Source organism: Chroicocephalus ridibundus, chromosome 1 (genome assembly GCF_963924245.1).
Source record: "Chroicocephalus ridibundus chromosome 1, bChrRid1.1, whole genome shotgun sequence".
Taxonomy (NCBI): domain Eukaryota; kingdom Metazoa; phylum Chordata; class Aves; order Charadriiformes; family Laridae; genus Chroicocephalus; species Chroicocephalus ridibundus.
In genome coordinates, this window is record NC_086284.1 from 158,302,139 (window position 1) to 158,319,404 (window position 17,266).

The 17,266-nt window shown below is 38.8% G+C and overlaps 1 protein-coding gene across 4 annotated transcripts in view; it reads right to left on the reverse strand.

Annotated features, from left to right (window-relative positions):
- The window catches only part of KIAA1549 (KIAA1549 ortholog), a 152,907-nt gene that overhangs the window by 51,640 nt on the left and 84,001 nt on the right, over positions 1–17,266 (reverse strand). For all 4 annotated transcript variants that reach the window (XR_010069090.1, XM_063320409.1, XM_063320396.1 and 1 more), the window contains exons 4-8: positions 14,173–14,350; positions 12,534–12,661; positions 10,922–11,105; positions 3,566–3,625; positions 955–1,100 (exon numbers count right to left, since the gene is read on the reverse strand). Coding sequence is in view for 3 of the 4 variants with exons in the window: in XM_063320409.1 (XP_063176479.1) it covers positions 955–1,100; positions 3,566–3,625; positions 10,922–11,105; positions 12,534–12,661; positions 14,173–14,350 (696 nt within the window). In the remaining variant the exon portion in view is untranslated. The remainder of the gene's footprint in view (positions 1–954; positions 1,101–3,565; positions 3,626–10,921; positions 11,106–12,533; positions 12,662–14,172; positions 14,351–17,266) is intronic.

A 17,266-nucleotide genomic window follows, 5' to 3' on the forward strand; every position in this document is an offset into this window, starting at 1 on the left:
CTACACAAAACAAAAATAAAATAAAATCTCTATTACTGGAACAGATGTTTCTGAGACAGGAAAACAAAAGTAAGAAAACCCCAACATCTGGAAATGTAAGTGGTTGCAAACACTCTAGGATTAAATTAAATAAAGATAATAGGTCTGAACTACTAGAAGGGCATCTGTGAAGTAAACCAACTGTCGATGAATTAGCTGGGAAAAGTAATTTTTAAGAAGATGGGCCATTAAAGCGTATTTTGGCTTTCAGTTTGTTGAATTGACTAGAAAGAACACATGTGAGAATTTAAAAATTAAAATTAAATATCCAAGTCTTCCTGGACATTACATGAATAGTTCCACCTGACAAAACTATAAAGCAGCACTGAAATCCAGATAGCAGAAGCTGCCCTGTGTGCAAGATTTGACACGATTAATCATTCTTACTTGAAAGCCATTCCTTTAACCAGGAGTACTGTAACAAATAGGCAGTTAAGGGGCAGAATATACTACTCTATGGCTGCGTCAAGCTGCATGTGATTCTATTTCATATTTCTGCACCACCACCAAAACACTACAGAGAGCGGTGAAGTAGCTGTTCCAGCAGAGCACATTTTTGACTCAGATGAGCAACCTGGCTCCTTTTGCTAGGCATCTCATGTAAGTCAGACAAGATAGCAAGTTTTTAAAATAGGATGTTGGTAAAATAATTTTCAATACAGTTTTTAAGAAATCATCAGAATTTTTTAGTAGCCACATAAAATACTCAGTTGTTTCCATTCGTTACGTTTAGCTTAACAGACAACAAGGTAACCAAAAGAACCATATTGCAGGTGCACAACATAAGCATCATCAACTAGCTAAACGTGATATATGCTTTTGAGTTCCCTTTCTCAACTCAAAATCTAGACAGTATTAACTTATTCAATAATCTATTACCCTTTATTTCTTCCTCTGACTTTGAGCTCTTAATACCTGCACAACGTTGCTGCCTGCAAAACTGGCTCGTCTCCATATCCGACCTCTGACCAACGCCTCGTTTAACAGGTGAGCTAGTTTCCGCTCCATCTCAGCCTGAAACACTTCCTCCTGAATTCGCTGGTCGACGACACCCAAGAGAACTACATTGCAGAGAAAGTAACCCAAGAACACAAATGAATTAGTAAAACTTTTCAGTTTCTTCTTTGCAACTTCAATTACAAGCTTTGAGTCACCCTGTGACATCTCACGGACAATTCAAGGGCAGCTGTATTCATGTGGGAATACTGCACAGTGCAGACAGAGGTTACACGTTGGAAAGGAGGACAAGGTGGGAAAAGGTTAAAAGAAATAAATAAAAAAAAATTAGGACAGAGGGTATTTTTTAAATCTCAACCAGTCTAGACACATCCAGGATACTGAAGAAACTCTTTCAATTCTAAAAAAACAAACTTGTGAACATCCAATGAATTATTTAAAAACAAATGAAAGAAAATTCACTCTAAGTTGTCTGCTGCAACTACTTTCAGTCTAAATGTTGTGTTCACAAGTCACACAGAGGTGGAGATGCGCAGGGCAAGGGTTCAGAATCAAGGGGAAAGAATAGACCAGCAGCAAATAAATAAAGCTGTGTATTCCAAGCATATCTTCCCTAGATAAGACAAAATTAACAAGTATGGCAATCATAGCACAAAAAAACCTGGTTAGTAGTCCTGCCCTCTTCACTTCCCTACCCCAGGTACTCCAGGTCACTGGGGCAGCTAACGCTGAGAGGAATCCCTGAGGAACAACACATAGGAAACATGAAAACACTGTGGACTTTTACTAATAAGATGGCATCCAGTAAAAGCAAAGTGGAGTGAGGGAGCAATAGTCATTCAAATGACCTAATAAAAAAAATGGTCCTTAATAAAAAGCCATCCACTTAGATTAAATCAATTAAGTATAATTTTAATTTTCTTAATTTTTAAAACAAAATATTAAACCCACTTTTTCAATTTAAAAATTTTCACTGCAGATGTCAGAACAAGTTCATTTTCATGATTTCTCACAGAGATCGACAGCATCTGCTTTCTAAATTCAATCACAGACTAAGTATCTCAATTAAATAGCAAAATAAATAAACAGTGGCCTAAGGCTATCATATACAGCAAGTAGAAGATGGTTCTTGCCTGTGTATTGCATTTCAGTATCAATGAATTAGGCTTAAAAGCATGAACTGTATTCTACAACTGAGAGGGACGGCGACAGAGAACACTGCATATCCCAACATATTATGACTATTGGGATACATGCACATATATCTGGGCAATCTAATATTTAAAACCTCATCTTTACGTGCATAAATTCTATCATTTTCCTACATCATGAGTCATTACCTTTACAATACAATATACAGACTGAAAGGACTGACCCAGCCAAAGTCTACTAGCTCTTCCCAGGCTGCCTGCAAGAACTGGGATTACAAAAAATTCCTCTACAGCAAAAAAGGTGCTGTAATTGGCTTTCAAAATCTTACAGTCAGGAAGTTTGGAAAAACCCAAAGGGACAGGATTTCTGAGCTGGAAGAACCCTCTTCTTACTGCAGGATCTAAAGGAACTTCCAGCAACAACGGACAAAGCAATTCTAAGGTTGAGCAAGACAGGGTGGGGGTTTGACCAAAAAAGCGAGCACAAATGTCTAAGGAAGGATGACATCAGATGTGGGATACACATGTAGCTTCTCTCACATTACTGAACATGGGTCTGAAATTAATTTTTTCTTTTCCAAAACAAACTGCGTGGGCTTCAGATATTAAGTTGCAACTTGGTTTCCTGCTTAAAAGTAAACCGGGTCACTGGTGAGAGGAGACAGGATACCTGAAAAAAGAGTAAGGCGGTACTACTGGTGAACTACAGGTGGAAAAGTTGTGGGATGACAGAATTGCATCCAGTGGGGCATTTGCACCCTAACAGCGAGTTTGCTAGACATAGCCTGGTCACATTCAGGCTTTCTGCTTAAAAGAAGCAGGTAGGACCTACAGCACGCAGGCAACCTGAACTGCCTTTGAGCATCTAAAGGTGAGAGCCCAACCGTATTGTGAATTATAGAATAAAACAACCAGGAGATTTGGGTGGGAGGGATCTGCTGTGAAGGAATCAGAAGAGATCAATGAAATGTGATGAAACGCTATCATGTGCTCGTATCTATTTTCATTCTACTTTATTCCTGAAATGTTTTGTTAGAAAAGTGCCACACAAAAAAAAAAAATAATTTTCACTTAAAATAAAATAAAAACCTAAAAATCAATGTGGTATATTGACAGCATGCAGAGTAGACACTTTATGCTTGACAGTGTAAGTATTCTCACTAAGAATTAACTGCTTTATAGCCAGAAACTACTTTGTGTGCATTATCAAGGAATTGCAGTAGTTCATTCTAGACCCGGGAATTACATCTCCCAGATATTCCAGGTCACTAGACCTTTGCTTTTAGAATTTGTTCAGCTCAGGCACATTATTACCTCATAAAAATGCAGCATCCTTAAGCTATCAGTATTAACATAGGCTAGTTATCCTGATAACAAAAATAGTTGCACTCTTACTTACTCACAGAGACTGTACGTACCTGTTCTCACCCAGGAAGATTTCATCAACTGAGACACATTAAGCTTAGGATAATGAAAGGCTGAGGGAAAAACAGAATGGAGGAAAAACATCCATAAGAACAGTATTCTCAACAACATACACAAAAAAAGAAGCCACTTCATAATTTATACTGTCAGTAAGCATCTTATTTACACAGATGTATTACTACTCCTGAGGCTATGCAGACACAACAGCAAGGAAAGTGCTCCAAACATACATTTCCCAGTTCGTCTCTGAACAAAACGAAGCTAACTGAAGCAGTCAGATTTATTACCTGAAAGATTTCAAGCTGCTGTACTGAGGTCATTGCTCCTAGAAACTTGAAAGTAAAAGCTCCCTGTCTGAATTGTGACTCTTACTGAGCTAGCTGCCAGACCATACTTTTGCTCAAAGGGCAATGAGGCAACTCATGAATGTCTCAGAATGAAAATAAGACCTTCTTTGAGGCAGTAACTACATGAAAACAGTAAATGTAAGGCCGAAAACGAAATATATCTGATTTGTGTTCCAGACTTGTGCAGGGGAAAGCATTTAAAAAACACCACACTGATAATGTTTGGGTTTTTTTTTTTTTTTTTTTTTACAAAAATCACAAATAAATTCATGTGCAAGTATTGCTGTGGACAAATCTTACGGCTTTTGTATTTGGCTCCGTGGCTCCAAGCCTTCCTAATTTCTCAGATCTTACAAAAAGGCTCTGCTCCAGAGTGAAATCCTTGCCCCAGTGAAGTAAATAAAGTCTATTTCCACTGACTTCAATAGGGATAAGATTTTTCCCAAGGTTTCCACTGGAGTGCAGTAAAGAGATGTTGGGAAAGAAGTGAAGATGGGGGCTGGGACAACGGTTTCCTCACAGGAAGTCTTATGCTTCTCTATGGCAATAAGAAAAAGGAATGGTCTTAACTTTCTCAAAATATTTAATCCAGATGCAGTTTGCTAAGCATTATACAAAGGTGACTTTTTAAACCATTTCATGAATAGAAAGACTGCAGCACATAACAATTAAATGACCTGGTCCATGCTAGGTGAATTAAGAGGAAAGATGTCCTGTCTTCAGTTGTAGAACAGCTTGCCACTATTACATGTTTCAGAGAAACAGAAAATTACCATTTTTATAATTTAATTATGCAATAATTTATAGAGTAGCTGACCTCTGTCAATGTAGCTAATAACTGATTCTTCTGCCTCTTAAAAAAACCTATGAATTTTTTGTTAAAGCAAGAGCAAAAGAATTACTAGTTACATTGTACCTTTTACTTTCATAGGTTTATAACTAGTCCCATGGAAAAAAATGAAAATTTTGTTAATCCACCTTTATTTCAATAATAGCACTACTAGCTTCAAGAGAACCATGTGGGAGGTACTTTGTGACTTACTATTCAGAAGCACATCAAAATATGGTCCTTTATTCTGAACAGCCCTCTATATGCTGACCGGAATGCATCTAATTTCCAAAAATTTCAAACATACAAAAAGCACCTCACAGTCCATTTAAATAAACACATTTAATTTTGGCATCCTGCTACATGATTCTTCTGATTGTAGCTTTTAGATTGGAATTCTATTTACTCTGGTCATGCAATTGTTTATTTCAAATTAGAAATACAACCTGAACAAAAAAGCATAAACTAAACCACAACTGTTGTTTTTCCAAAGCATGGAAAGACCAAGATAAGAAAATCAAAAACCTTCCAATGACCATAAAACTGAACTGCTAGCAGTTCAGAGTTTTTTCTTCTTTTAAACCAAAATCGTGTTTTGCCTCAATACTTAATGTGCTCTTCACACTTTTTCTAATTAGTGCTTGAAAATGATTTAATTCATGCAAATTGCTGGATGACTATTCACTTAAACTTTTCACAGAATTAATGAAATTTAAAAATAAAACAACTTGAGCAGAAAATCTTGAAATTGCAAAGGAAGATGTGCCGTGATCATTGGCAACTAAGGCTGGGTTCTAAAACTTGACGAAGAATGCAGGAAATGATGGACGCTTCTGCAACTGAGACCATGCTCAGAAGTCAGAAAATCCAGGCTCCAATTCCTATTCCATAGGTCACTCAAGTGTCTCACCAACACACATGTGACCAGATCCTGAGCTCAGCTGGAGTCTCAGCGCTGCAGCAAGATCATATTTGCAAGATTCCTAATGCGCCCTGGGACTAACGATTAAAACCAGCACGGACTGATTGTTATTCTGAGGAGGAAGCTGGATAGACAAAATGCAATTATTAGTTAGATTGTGGCTGGTCTGCTAATGACTATAGATGCATTAATGAAGTAGATGCTAGCATCATTAGAAGATTCTAACACGCATCCCTGAAGCGCCATACAGCATAACAGCATCAATTCAATGCTGACTGAAAAGGCAAAGGGTCACCTAGTCACCCAGAAACCTCTTGAGAGCTGTCTGGAAGCACACCACTTGGGCAGCGTGGCATTCACTAGATGCTCCAACAAGGACCTCTCTGCTCCTCTTATATAGAGATGTGTGGGACCATGCAAGATACAACTGGTACCATATTGATCCTTCTTACTTGTGATAAATAGAGGAACAGTAACAGAAAGCATGGAAAGAATGCAACATTTGGAATGAGAAGGTATCAGCTGAAAAATAAGATTCCATACAAATATCGGGGTGCACACAATAGTAACACAGTATCTGTGAAAAGCCTGATCCAAAGTCCACCCAGAAAAAAATTGCTAAATGTTTCTGCAGTCTTCAGACTGTGTCATACAATTTTATATTATCCTATTGCCCTTGCAATATCTCCAAGATACCTGAAATAGATGCCACCCATCAAAGTGCTGCTTATAGTACTGAAAAAATGGCAAGTCCCAAGGCAACTCTCTCTATTTTAAGTCATAATAAAACCAGAAAGCTTTATTCGGAATAAATTAATGAAGGCCAATATTCCTCATAATAGTCCACAGCTAGCCTTTGCCTGTCCTGAGAGAAATCTTACAGCCATAAAGAGATTCTTTCCTATTGTTTTTAATGAACTAGCCCCCAAAAACCATGACTAGACTTGGTTTTTCTTTCTGCTGACATGTAGTTCATAACCACCTAACCAGTTTACAACCTAAAATGTAAGATGCAAGGTACAAACAATGCAGGAAGGTACAAACTGAATATTTGAATATAAGCATGTTGCTGAAGTCACCTAGAAGTCTGTGGGGGAAAGAAAAAAATCTGGAAGTTTCCAGGCTTGGCCACTACAACATCTCTATTCTTGCACAGAACAGGCCATTCTGTCAAAATAACAATTTTCACTACTGAGGCTGACTCTAAATGAGTGGAAAAAAGCTGACAAAAAAGTCCTGTTGTTATGATGTGCTGCACAGGCACAACCCACACAGTTAAAAGTATAAACAGTACATATTACTTATGTGAAAAAAAAAAAAAACAACACCCAAAAACCAGTGAAAGGACTATGTGTGAAAGGCAATGTGAAGTGAACAAGCATCAGGGAGCAAACACATTCCTTCAAACAAGGCTTATATTCGGGGTATCAAAGACAAGGTCTCACTTCATGTAACAATGCTGAGACACAGTGATATTACACAAGTAGCTTTTCCTTAGTATGAATCAACGTGTACCCCCTGACAGCTCAGCTCACCTACGAATCAGTTCTTTTTCTTCAGATGCAGACTATAAAACCTACAAAATAATATACAGGGCCCTCGGGGTGGGGGGAGTCACCACGGAGAGTATTAACTGTTACCATGCCTGACAACTAAGGTATAAGTGGCATAGAACAGTATGGCAAGGAACATTTCACATTTACATACAAACAATAACATACGTAAATTGTTTATATGTAAATACATAAATATCCAAAAATCCCCCCAAAATTCACATTGAAAAGTAGAGGGTTGCATATCAATTTGCACAGAGCAAAGCAGCAACCTATCTAAGGAAGACCCACACAACACCTTCCCTGCTACGACTCCTCTACAGACCAAGGGACAGAATGAAAACAGAGAGTTCAGGGTCTAGAGAACAAAACCATTTACGCATCTTCCTGCCAAAGTAGCTTTGAGGATCTGGCTGTCGGTCATCCTCAACAGACTGCTGAATAAGATGTCTCAAGAAGGATCTGCCCAATGCTGCTTTGCCTTTGGACATGATTTCTGGCTCTGAAGACCTAAAATCCCTTGGCTTAAAATACAGTCACAGCAACAATACAAAAAACTGCAGAAATGGTTAAAAATAACCGAGTGTGGTTGCCTCGCTTATAAAAGCATATGAGCTACATTCATTGTTGCGCTTGCTGACAGACAGACCCGTAGCTCTAAGAAGCTGAGAAACTCTGTTCCCACTTTGCTGACTTACCAAATCACACCATATCTGGTGTTCCAAAACAGTGACTACCGACGCACTATTGAGACCAGACTAGACAAGGTCAAATCAAAATGAGTTGTCCTGAAGCGGGCTCAAAACAGTAAATACAGGTTCCTCTAGCAACAAGGAATTCAAATGCTGACAAGATGCCCCTTGAGTTAGGGCACCATACGTACCACATCCTCATGTTTTCTACACTGTGAACTTTGGGAAGATCTTATAGTTCCTAAAAATTCTGATTTACTAAATTGAAATTTAACATATTTATTTTATATTTATATCAATTTATTACATGTATTTTATTTTATTTACTTTAATACAACATTAAATATTTTGAAACTGCATTCTAGACAAATCTGATGGTCATCTTCAACATTTCTCTATCAAACAAACAAAGAGACACCACCACCACACTCTGGCTAAGATCTCCAAGGCAAGTGCTATGCTCTGTTGGCAACATTCATTCAATTGGCTATGGCATCAGTTAGGTGGGGTCATTGAAGGCAAGGCTACAAGCAATAAGGTGTGTATACACTACATAGCTTATTCAGCTGTCATGGTCCCTGCTACTGGGGATGTGCACCAAAGAAACAGCGTATTTCAAGAGCTCCGCACAGGCGAATGTGGGAATAAAGTGTGTATCATGATGGATTTAGTCACCACTGATGAGTAACTCTGCCTTCCTACACTAAGGGTCTGCTTGAGGATTTGAGGTTCGGTATTGTTTGGGAGATTTGGTGGATTTGAGGGAAGAAGAATTTTGTGTTTAAAGAGTCTGGAGGCTTGTGGCGGAATTTGCAGGAATGAAATTACCACGCTCACGGCATACTTGTTTAAAATTGCCAGCAGGAATAAACAAACACTTCCTGAAGCTTCAGAAAGTTATAGAAATAACTCACCCACAGGCTTGGACATGCCACTGTACTAACAGAGGCAAGATTTGCCAGGTCATAACAGCCAACATCTACATCACTTCATTGCAAATCCTCAGAGTTGTCAAGAAAGGAGAAGAAATACGAATGGGACCTTTTTCTAAAGGCACTGCCTGACCTCTTCACTCATTCTACTTTGCATGGCTTTCTCATTAACATGTGAGCTACCGCAGAGCTCCACTGGCACTATAAGCATGCAGATAACACAGGGAGAGCTCCTGCTATGAGCACTAAAGAAATTGCCTTCAAATTTCCTAAGTACCATCAGGAAAGGAAAATATGGACAACGGTGTACATGCATGTTTAATAGGAATGTTTTTCCCCTATGCCCAGCCTGTCTTTTAAGATACATCAGCCTTGGCAGAAATTCTGTTATCATTTAATTGCACTGTAGCTCCATTGGACAATCCAGAAGATGGATTCTCAGCAAGGGGCAACCTGCAAATTCACTAGAAATATCACTCCAGAATATGTGGACAAAAGTAAAAACTGCAGGACCCAATGTATGTACATCACAGGAAAAAAACAAAACCCCCATGACACTGAAAATAATACCCAAGAGACCCAAAGTAATAAAACTTAAGGCGAAGGTGCAAAAGAGCCAATGCAGGGTAAAGACAAATGTCTTTCAAGCAATCAAGGCAAGAGCAACATTTAATTTGAATTCAGTGAGAGATAAAGACCACAGCCTGCAATCTGAGAAATTCTGTGATCTCCCAAGGAACAGAAGAAATGACATTCATCTACGGACAAGGATTCTCAAGGCTTTTGGTCCTGGCTCAATTAAATGCAGCTACCACTGCACAGGTACAGTCTGTATGAGACCATGAGAGCAGAAATGTTTAAAGGAAATTAGACAACAATCTGCTACATTTTTTAATCAATTATGGGAGCAGAGGATTCAAAATGATGAAAAATGAAAAAAGTTTCAAAAAAATTAGTACATTTACACTACTTCTAGTCATTGGGAAAGTGCAGTCATCTTATATAGATTTAAAGGTGCTACAGAGAACTTCTTCTGTTGACAAACACTCTCCTATAATATCTTTGTTGACATACTACTGTACAGCTGCATGCTGAACAGCAGCTGCCATTAGGCCTGATTTTCCATTAAACATTCAACTGTATAGAGAGAATCACGATGTCAGGTGCTACACACCTATATACCTCACAAAAATAACTCTGATAATTAAACAAACTGCATGGGAAAGCACAGTGACATAGGAGAAACTGGGAATTAACAGACTGGGTTAACAGTAACACCTGCCATCAGGAAAGGCAAGTACTGTTCTCTCGTGATCTTGCTTATGTTCATGAGACATTTGTCATGAACAATCCATTTGTGTACAAGGTTAAGTGTTGAGTTTAGAAATGTGGCTTATTTGTGAGACTGAGGTCATCTGAAAAATCTAACCAAACATAAGTTGTCAAGTCCAAGTGTCAAGCAAACTCTGCTGTGCAGGCAGTTCCCATTAATTTAAGTGGCCATGGTCTGGAAAAAGTGACTTGCACTGCAAGTTGTACATAGGAAGCAAGACATATGCTTAAAAGATAATACCTTAAAAGGTAATAGACTACTCAAAAAAATACTGCTGCTGATAGCCCAGACAGATTATATGGGCAAATATAAGCTTATGTTGCCAATGTCCCAGACTTTCTAGAAGTCAGAGCCGCAGTTAAGTGCAACATGAAGTCCAAGGTAGTAAACCCAGCTGAGAAGCAGCCAAGGCCACTGTAGACATATCTGCAGATGCACACCTTGGAGCACACTTCACAGCAATACTGATGGAAGTGATTTAATTTTTTTTTAATCCTGACTAAGACCAATGGACTAATGAAGCCAGGTTAAGCACAACCGGCCCAGTGCAGAAGGAAAGGATGATGACAAAAGCACCAAGTTTCTGTAACACTGATACACAGTATGTGAGCAGAGAGCGGTATGGAAGTCATGATACATGTTAGGTACTTGAAACTGCATTATCACTTATGCACAAAATTACCTTAAGGAAAAAATACTAAGGAAGGTATTTTGTAGTCTTGGCAAACAGCAAGTACTCACGTTCAGCAATTTGCTGCACAGGAAAGCCCAGGTAGAAGCTGAATTCCACCACAGACAAGTTTCTTAGCTGCTCACTGACTTCAGACCCATTTAGAAAACCGTATCTACCTCGGACAGCAAAAACAATGCTCACGGGGCCTTGCCGAAACGCTCCCCCATGCCTACTCAGAGTTATATTCAGTATCTGAAAAGACAAGATTGAAGCATAGTCAGCAAAATCAAATCACTGCCATTTCCATTCCTTCCATGACAGTCTTTTTTTTTCTTCCCCTTAATATGAAGAGGGGGGAGAACAGTTCACATCAAAACAGAGGAACATCTATTCCAGGTTGTTTCAGCCTGCTGAGTCTCGTAAGAGATAAAGTTACATGTGAATTCCTCTTCTAAGAGTTCTCCTTTAAGGTCAATAATAATGCAGAATGATCAGAAAGCTACAGTCTAGAAAATGATGAAAAAAACACATAGAGAGATAGTCAGCAAAATAAATGTACCAATAAAGAAATCTTAGCCAAATACCAAACTGGGTGGAATAGACAGGAAGAGACCATAATAAAGAAACATGCTGAAAATGGATGTTCTCTTGGTCAAAACCTCCTGCACCATGCACGCCCAGACACTACCACTGGTTAGAAGCCTTATTTTGGCACCAATATACACATCAACTGTTCATGTAGACACACTTGTTCCAGACAGTAGGGAATTATTTAAAATAGAAGTCTGTTAAACTGATAGTCCTAGAAATTGCTTTGCTAGTTCTGTCTTCAGTCTATCCAGTCACACTGTGTCATGCAGTTGCACAGTTCTGAGCACTTTACTATGTAGTACTTCAGGTACTAAAAAGTTTATATCACTTTCCTGCTATGATTTTATTTCAGGGTACCACAGATGGGCGTTTATGGTGCCAGTTAAATAACACAATAAAATTTTTACTAATTTTGGTATTACAACAAAGCTAGATTAAATTTAGGAATTCAGAGAGAAGAGGGAGTTGGTCTTATTAAGTTGAATTACTGACTTTCCAGGAAGTTTTAAGCTCTGCTGTGTGACTCAGTACCCAGCACATATGCAATACGTTACATATGTGAAGTTCCAGTAGAACTGCCACGGACATCATATAGTGCTGTAAGTATTTCTAGACCTCGGAAGCAACTACCATGTTTGCTCACATAACGACAGAGGGCATATAACTCCTATATCCCTTAACAGGACCCCCTGAGTGGCAGTGAGACCTGAAAGTTGTCTTACAACAAAAACGTTCTAACCACACCCTAGTCTGTAATAGTAAAATCTGATGGGAATGAGTTTGGTAAGGGTTGGGGCAGCCTTTACATGAAAAACTATAAACCCTATTATATTCAATAATGCTTCTGGATATGAATTATCATCTTGGATCATTTTTTCAAAAAGCTTGAAACCAGAAGGATATGTGGTGCCATATTATTTTGTAGGGGAAAAAAAATCCTGACTTCATAACAAAGCTTCATAGTTCTTCATGATCCAGACGGCAAGTTGTAGCCGTTGAATACCTAACTCATTTTACCGGCTGCATGAAACACAGGACAACCAAAGGTGAGGAGAAAAAGGGACAGACAAAATATGCTAATCTTCTTACCTGCACAGTGAAGTTGTAGAACTCCTGGTGTTTGCTCACCTCCATGAATGCCATTGTCAGTCCTTTCTCAATGCGCTGGCTAAAGTTGCAGAACCCAACGTCCACGTTCCGAGGCACAAACTGAAGCACTGAAGGCAAAGGTTACACGTTATTCCTACAGACAAATACTTCCATGAGAGAGAACAAAATGAGCAAGAGAATCCACAGGGCCATCACTTCTTCAGGGGATTCAGGACATATTCAGTGAAACACTGTGTAAAAACACAGCAGAAATACATTTTGTGTTGATGCAGTAAATTCTCTACTCATTAATATGTAGCAGCATTAATTAGATTACTGAAAGATATTAGTGACAAAATACCCACTCTTTCCTCTTGCATACTGAAAGACCTTCGCTACATACATGTGGCTAATTTTACACGACTTGAACACTGAATCAGCCACACTGAAATCCTTAGTACCCACAGATCAATGAAAATCTTGAGGAAAAACGCAACAAATCTCTTTTTCTTGTAGACTGAAATATAGTATTTAGCTTGCCTAAAAGACCACATATTGCGTCCGTTAATACACATCAAATACTTAATTAGCAAACAGTCTTTTTAATTCTAGATACATTCACCTTAAAGTCTTTCACAGGAGAAAAAGAGAGTGCACAGGAGAGAGAGTGAGCACAGAGGAACGTGAGCAGGCGCACAGACCTTAACTACATGTACATCTGTGGATTTCCTGATATAGTCTTACCCAAAGAAATGCTATGATTAGGTTACAGACCCTAACAGCAATGTTATAGAAGGTTCAAGAACAGAAAATACATCTATTATCTATCTATATAACCACATTAAGCAGTGGAAAAAGACTTCACACCTGCACAATTAAAGAAGTGATGTCTTACCATGCAGTTATTAACAGAGCAGAAACAACACATGAAACATACCTGAACAAAAGCACTACGTTTAACATTCATTAACTCTCTGCCTATATACTCAATCCCTGCCACTACCTCATTATGCAGTCAACCAACAAGGCAGGTGGTTTTGTTATGCAAATAATGCCTGAAGAAGATTTTAAATTATACTAATGACAAAGTGTATTACATGAGTAATATTTTGCTTTAGATTATTAGTAGTCATGGACTTCACATGAACTGCTGCCATACAGCAGCCATGGAAAGATGAATACTACATGAGCAATCCTCCTGCTCACTTTATATATAAGCAATCAATTCTCCTGCTCGCCAATTCTCCTACATTAGGGGAATTCTAAAAAGTAGCATTTAAGGTAAACATAATTTGAAATTTGACTCAAGCATTATAAAGTAGCTGCACCATGATTTTATGAGAAATGTTTCACAAATATTTTTCTTGTCTCACCTTTTGAAGCAAGAAAAAGAGCACATCTATTTTGCAACGTGACAAAATATTTTCCTGAAAAAAACATTAAATTATGGGGTTAACCGTATACAATTTATCATCTCTCAACCACGGATCTGGCAAGTATTTCACTAAAAAGCAAGAATTAAGACTCACAGCAGTAGAATGCAGGGTTTTGACTTGACCTTGCATACTTAATCACAAGTGAAGAAGTATGAATCAATACGAAGCTACATCTCCTCCTCTTTGTGTCAGGAAGAACCCACCTGTCTGAACTTGGAATCTGTTATCTGGCACAGTGAAAGAAGGATGCAGTGAGAGGATCATGGGGGCCTCGCCACGAAGAAGACTGCTGTTCACAAGCACGTTTATGACAGCTACTGCCGTGTAAACAAAAGGACCTGATGTCACCAAGAAAGCAAACTTGGGGGAAATTTTATAAACCTACAAAAACAGAAAAAGACATAAATTTTAAAAAAAAAATCTTCAATGTGAAATTTGGCAACACTTTAGATCTACATAGTCCCACGCATTTCAAAGCCACATCATCAAGAGGTAGGAAAATGCAATCTTTGTTTTCCAAAGAGGGCGTAGAAGCACAAACACTCTGATAGTGCTGAGCCTTGCGGCCTCTGCTCCAGTGCATGAGAGGGGCAACTCCCCTGTGCCAGGTGCATCTACCAGAATCTTTTCAGTACAACACACCAATCTCAACAGTTCTTGATTTATCACATCCCAGCATAGTAGCACTCCCCCTCACCTGCATCCCCCTGGAGTACATAAGAGTTCCCATACAAAATTGCTGTTTACTTACTGAACCACTTGCATCAGCTTCTGCATTTCAGTCATATACTGTTTAGTGAATGCATCCTATACTATTCACACATGATATGCACAAAGCAAAATACACATAACCTGTGTTTTATGGATATAATTTTCACACTCAAGAATGCTTTCTTCCAGAGAACACTCCTATCTGCTTATTTCAGCAAAGTTACCAATTACAATTTTCCTCTTCCAATTAATCTCCTGACTTTGAGTCTTCTTAAAAATCTTAAGGAGCCTTAGTCATCATGTAAAAGGAATGAGATTGTAAGTTAAATATAAACCTAGGTGAATGTTTCCATGCAGACACTTTTATCCACCGTTTCTCCGTCACTTAAGTAGAAACAAACCGGAGGCTTTTATTTATTTAAATATATTTCAGTGTCTTCTCTCCTTCAAAGAAACTCTCAATGCCGAGGACACCTATTTCCCCAGCCTTATTTTGTTCCTCTTTGGTTTACTCCCCCAGTTTGCTTTATTTGCCTAAGGCAGTCACACTAAAATATTTTGAGATGTCTGACATGATAGCCTCACAAATAAATGAATGAATAATCTAAACCAGAAACCAAAAAGTTCTGATAAATCTCTTGAGATGCTAGCACCTTGCAGGCTTTTGCTGGTGAAGGGATATGTTAGACATCCTCAACTTCAGGAGCAGCCTTATAGAAAAGCACAGTGCCACTTAAATTGTGACCCACATGTTCCTTACTGGTATTTCTGCCACAGTGTAAAGCGATGGCAATTGCTGTTTAGATGAGACAGCAAGCAGGTCCTTCCTGTCCTCTAAAAAACAGGCATTTCAAAGATATCATCTTCACTTGAAGAAACTTCCTCAGCAGAAAGAAATTTAAAAAAATATACAAATCTATGCTCCTCATTATTCCTTTCTTCCTTCTTAGTCCACAAATATATGCAGGATCCAGCTTTTATTTTAAATGGATTTAGATCCATAGAACTCAAATTTGTTTGATATGAATAATATGCAACCGCTCTTTTCAGTTCCTCTTATCTGAAATTTTGTCCTTTTATCTCAGGATGAAATGATCTCTGCAGCTTCAGTTTGTCAAATAGAAACAGCAGTTATAATGGGTAAAACGTGCCAAAAGAAAGTTGCCCATTACTTGCAAAGGAGGCTACTTAAAAGGCAAGAAAAAGAGGAATTAGAATTACAAATCTCAGTGACGGTTTGCTGGTGATTTCTAAAGCAATATATGCTGAGGAAGAGAGGCCTAGTGTAGCCAGCATACACTTATGCACTAGAGTTAGGTATTTCAGACAAGAAACAAGCCTCTGATAACTAACTCAGCTGTCTTCATCTCTGACCCGTTGCAGTGTGCCACAGATGCAATGAAAGCCGCCTACCCTGAACATCCCCTAGAATTTTGCATCAACTTTTTCGTCTTAACAGCTAATACTGTTTCCCTTTTGTGCTTCACTACCGCAGAAGAGAGACAGCAACTCCAGAGGAGTGGAAATTAAAAAAAAAACAACAAACAACTTTTAAGTGCAATTTTGAGGTGGGTAGATGAGAACCACCATGGGCCAAAACAATAGCTATTTCTGCTTGAGATACTGCCAGGGGTGCCCAAAGTTAGCTCTCTACAACTTAACTCGGGTGACAGGAATAATATAGCCGTGCCAACATGATGCTGTCTACAAGCTATTTCACACAGAAGTTTGCAAAGTTGGCTAGGATTGATGAGCACAGCCCATTACAGTCTTGGTTCATGAATGAGAATAGCTCCTCTTGGCACAGCTCTAATTGTTCACAAACCCATCCATCCACCCACCCAACCCTCTCTTGAAGGTTTCACCTCTACTGCCAGGGTAGTTAGATGCTAAACAAATGAACCACCACATTTTACAATGCCACCTACTAAAGTACACAAGCACAGATTTCTTATATTAAACAAGTACAAATTTCTTATCTTAACTCTTTGGGCCATAAAGCCAGAGAAGCATGCAAAACTCCATGTGGACTTTGGAGCCATTCCCACAGCAAAAGCAGAAACCTTCACTAGGAGTAGAAAACCCTTACACCACCTCAAGTTAAGCTATCCCTTCTCCAAAACGTGACGGCTAATCCAAATCTGCTGTTTCCTGGACACAATCTGTCTCATTCAGAGCTACCCTCACATGAGAGAGCACTTCTAGTACAAGAAGTTTTGAAGCCTCCATTTACCAGAAGCTAGGAGAGTATTTGGGCGAAACATCACTGTATGCTTACTCTGTTCCTTATGATGTTCCCTAAGCATTTGCTATTGATCATTGTCTGCTACAATATTTGATTAGATGCACCCTTTGCTGCAGTCTAATCCATGCCTACACTCCACTGTATTATGCTGCATAAACATCTGGCAGAAAGCATAAACAACTGATTTCCTCACCACCACCTTATTAAGCATCCTGTACAGAGCCTGCAGAGAGCATTTAACTTCCTGAAGATGGGCTACAAAGGCCCACAGGTCTTAAAAATGAAACAAAGCCTCTGCATCTATGCACGTTAGGATCCTAAAGCAACAATTCTCTCTCCAT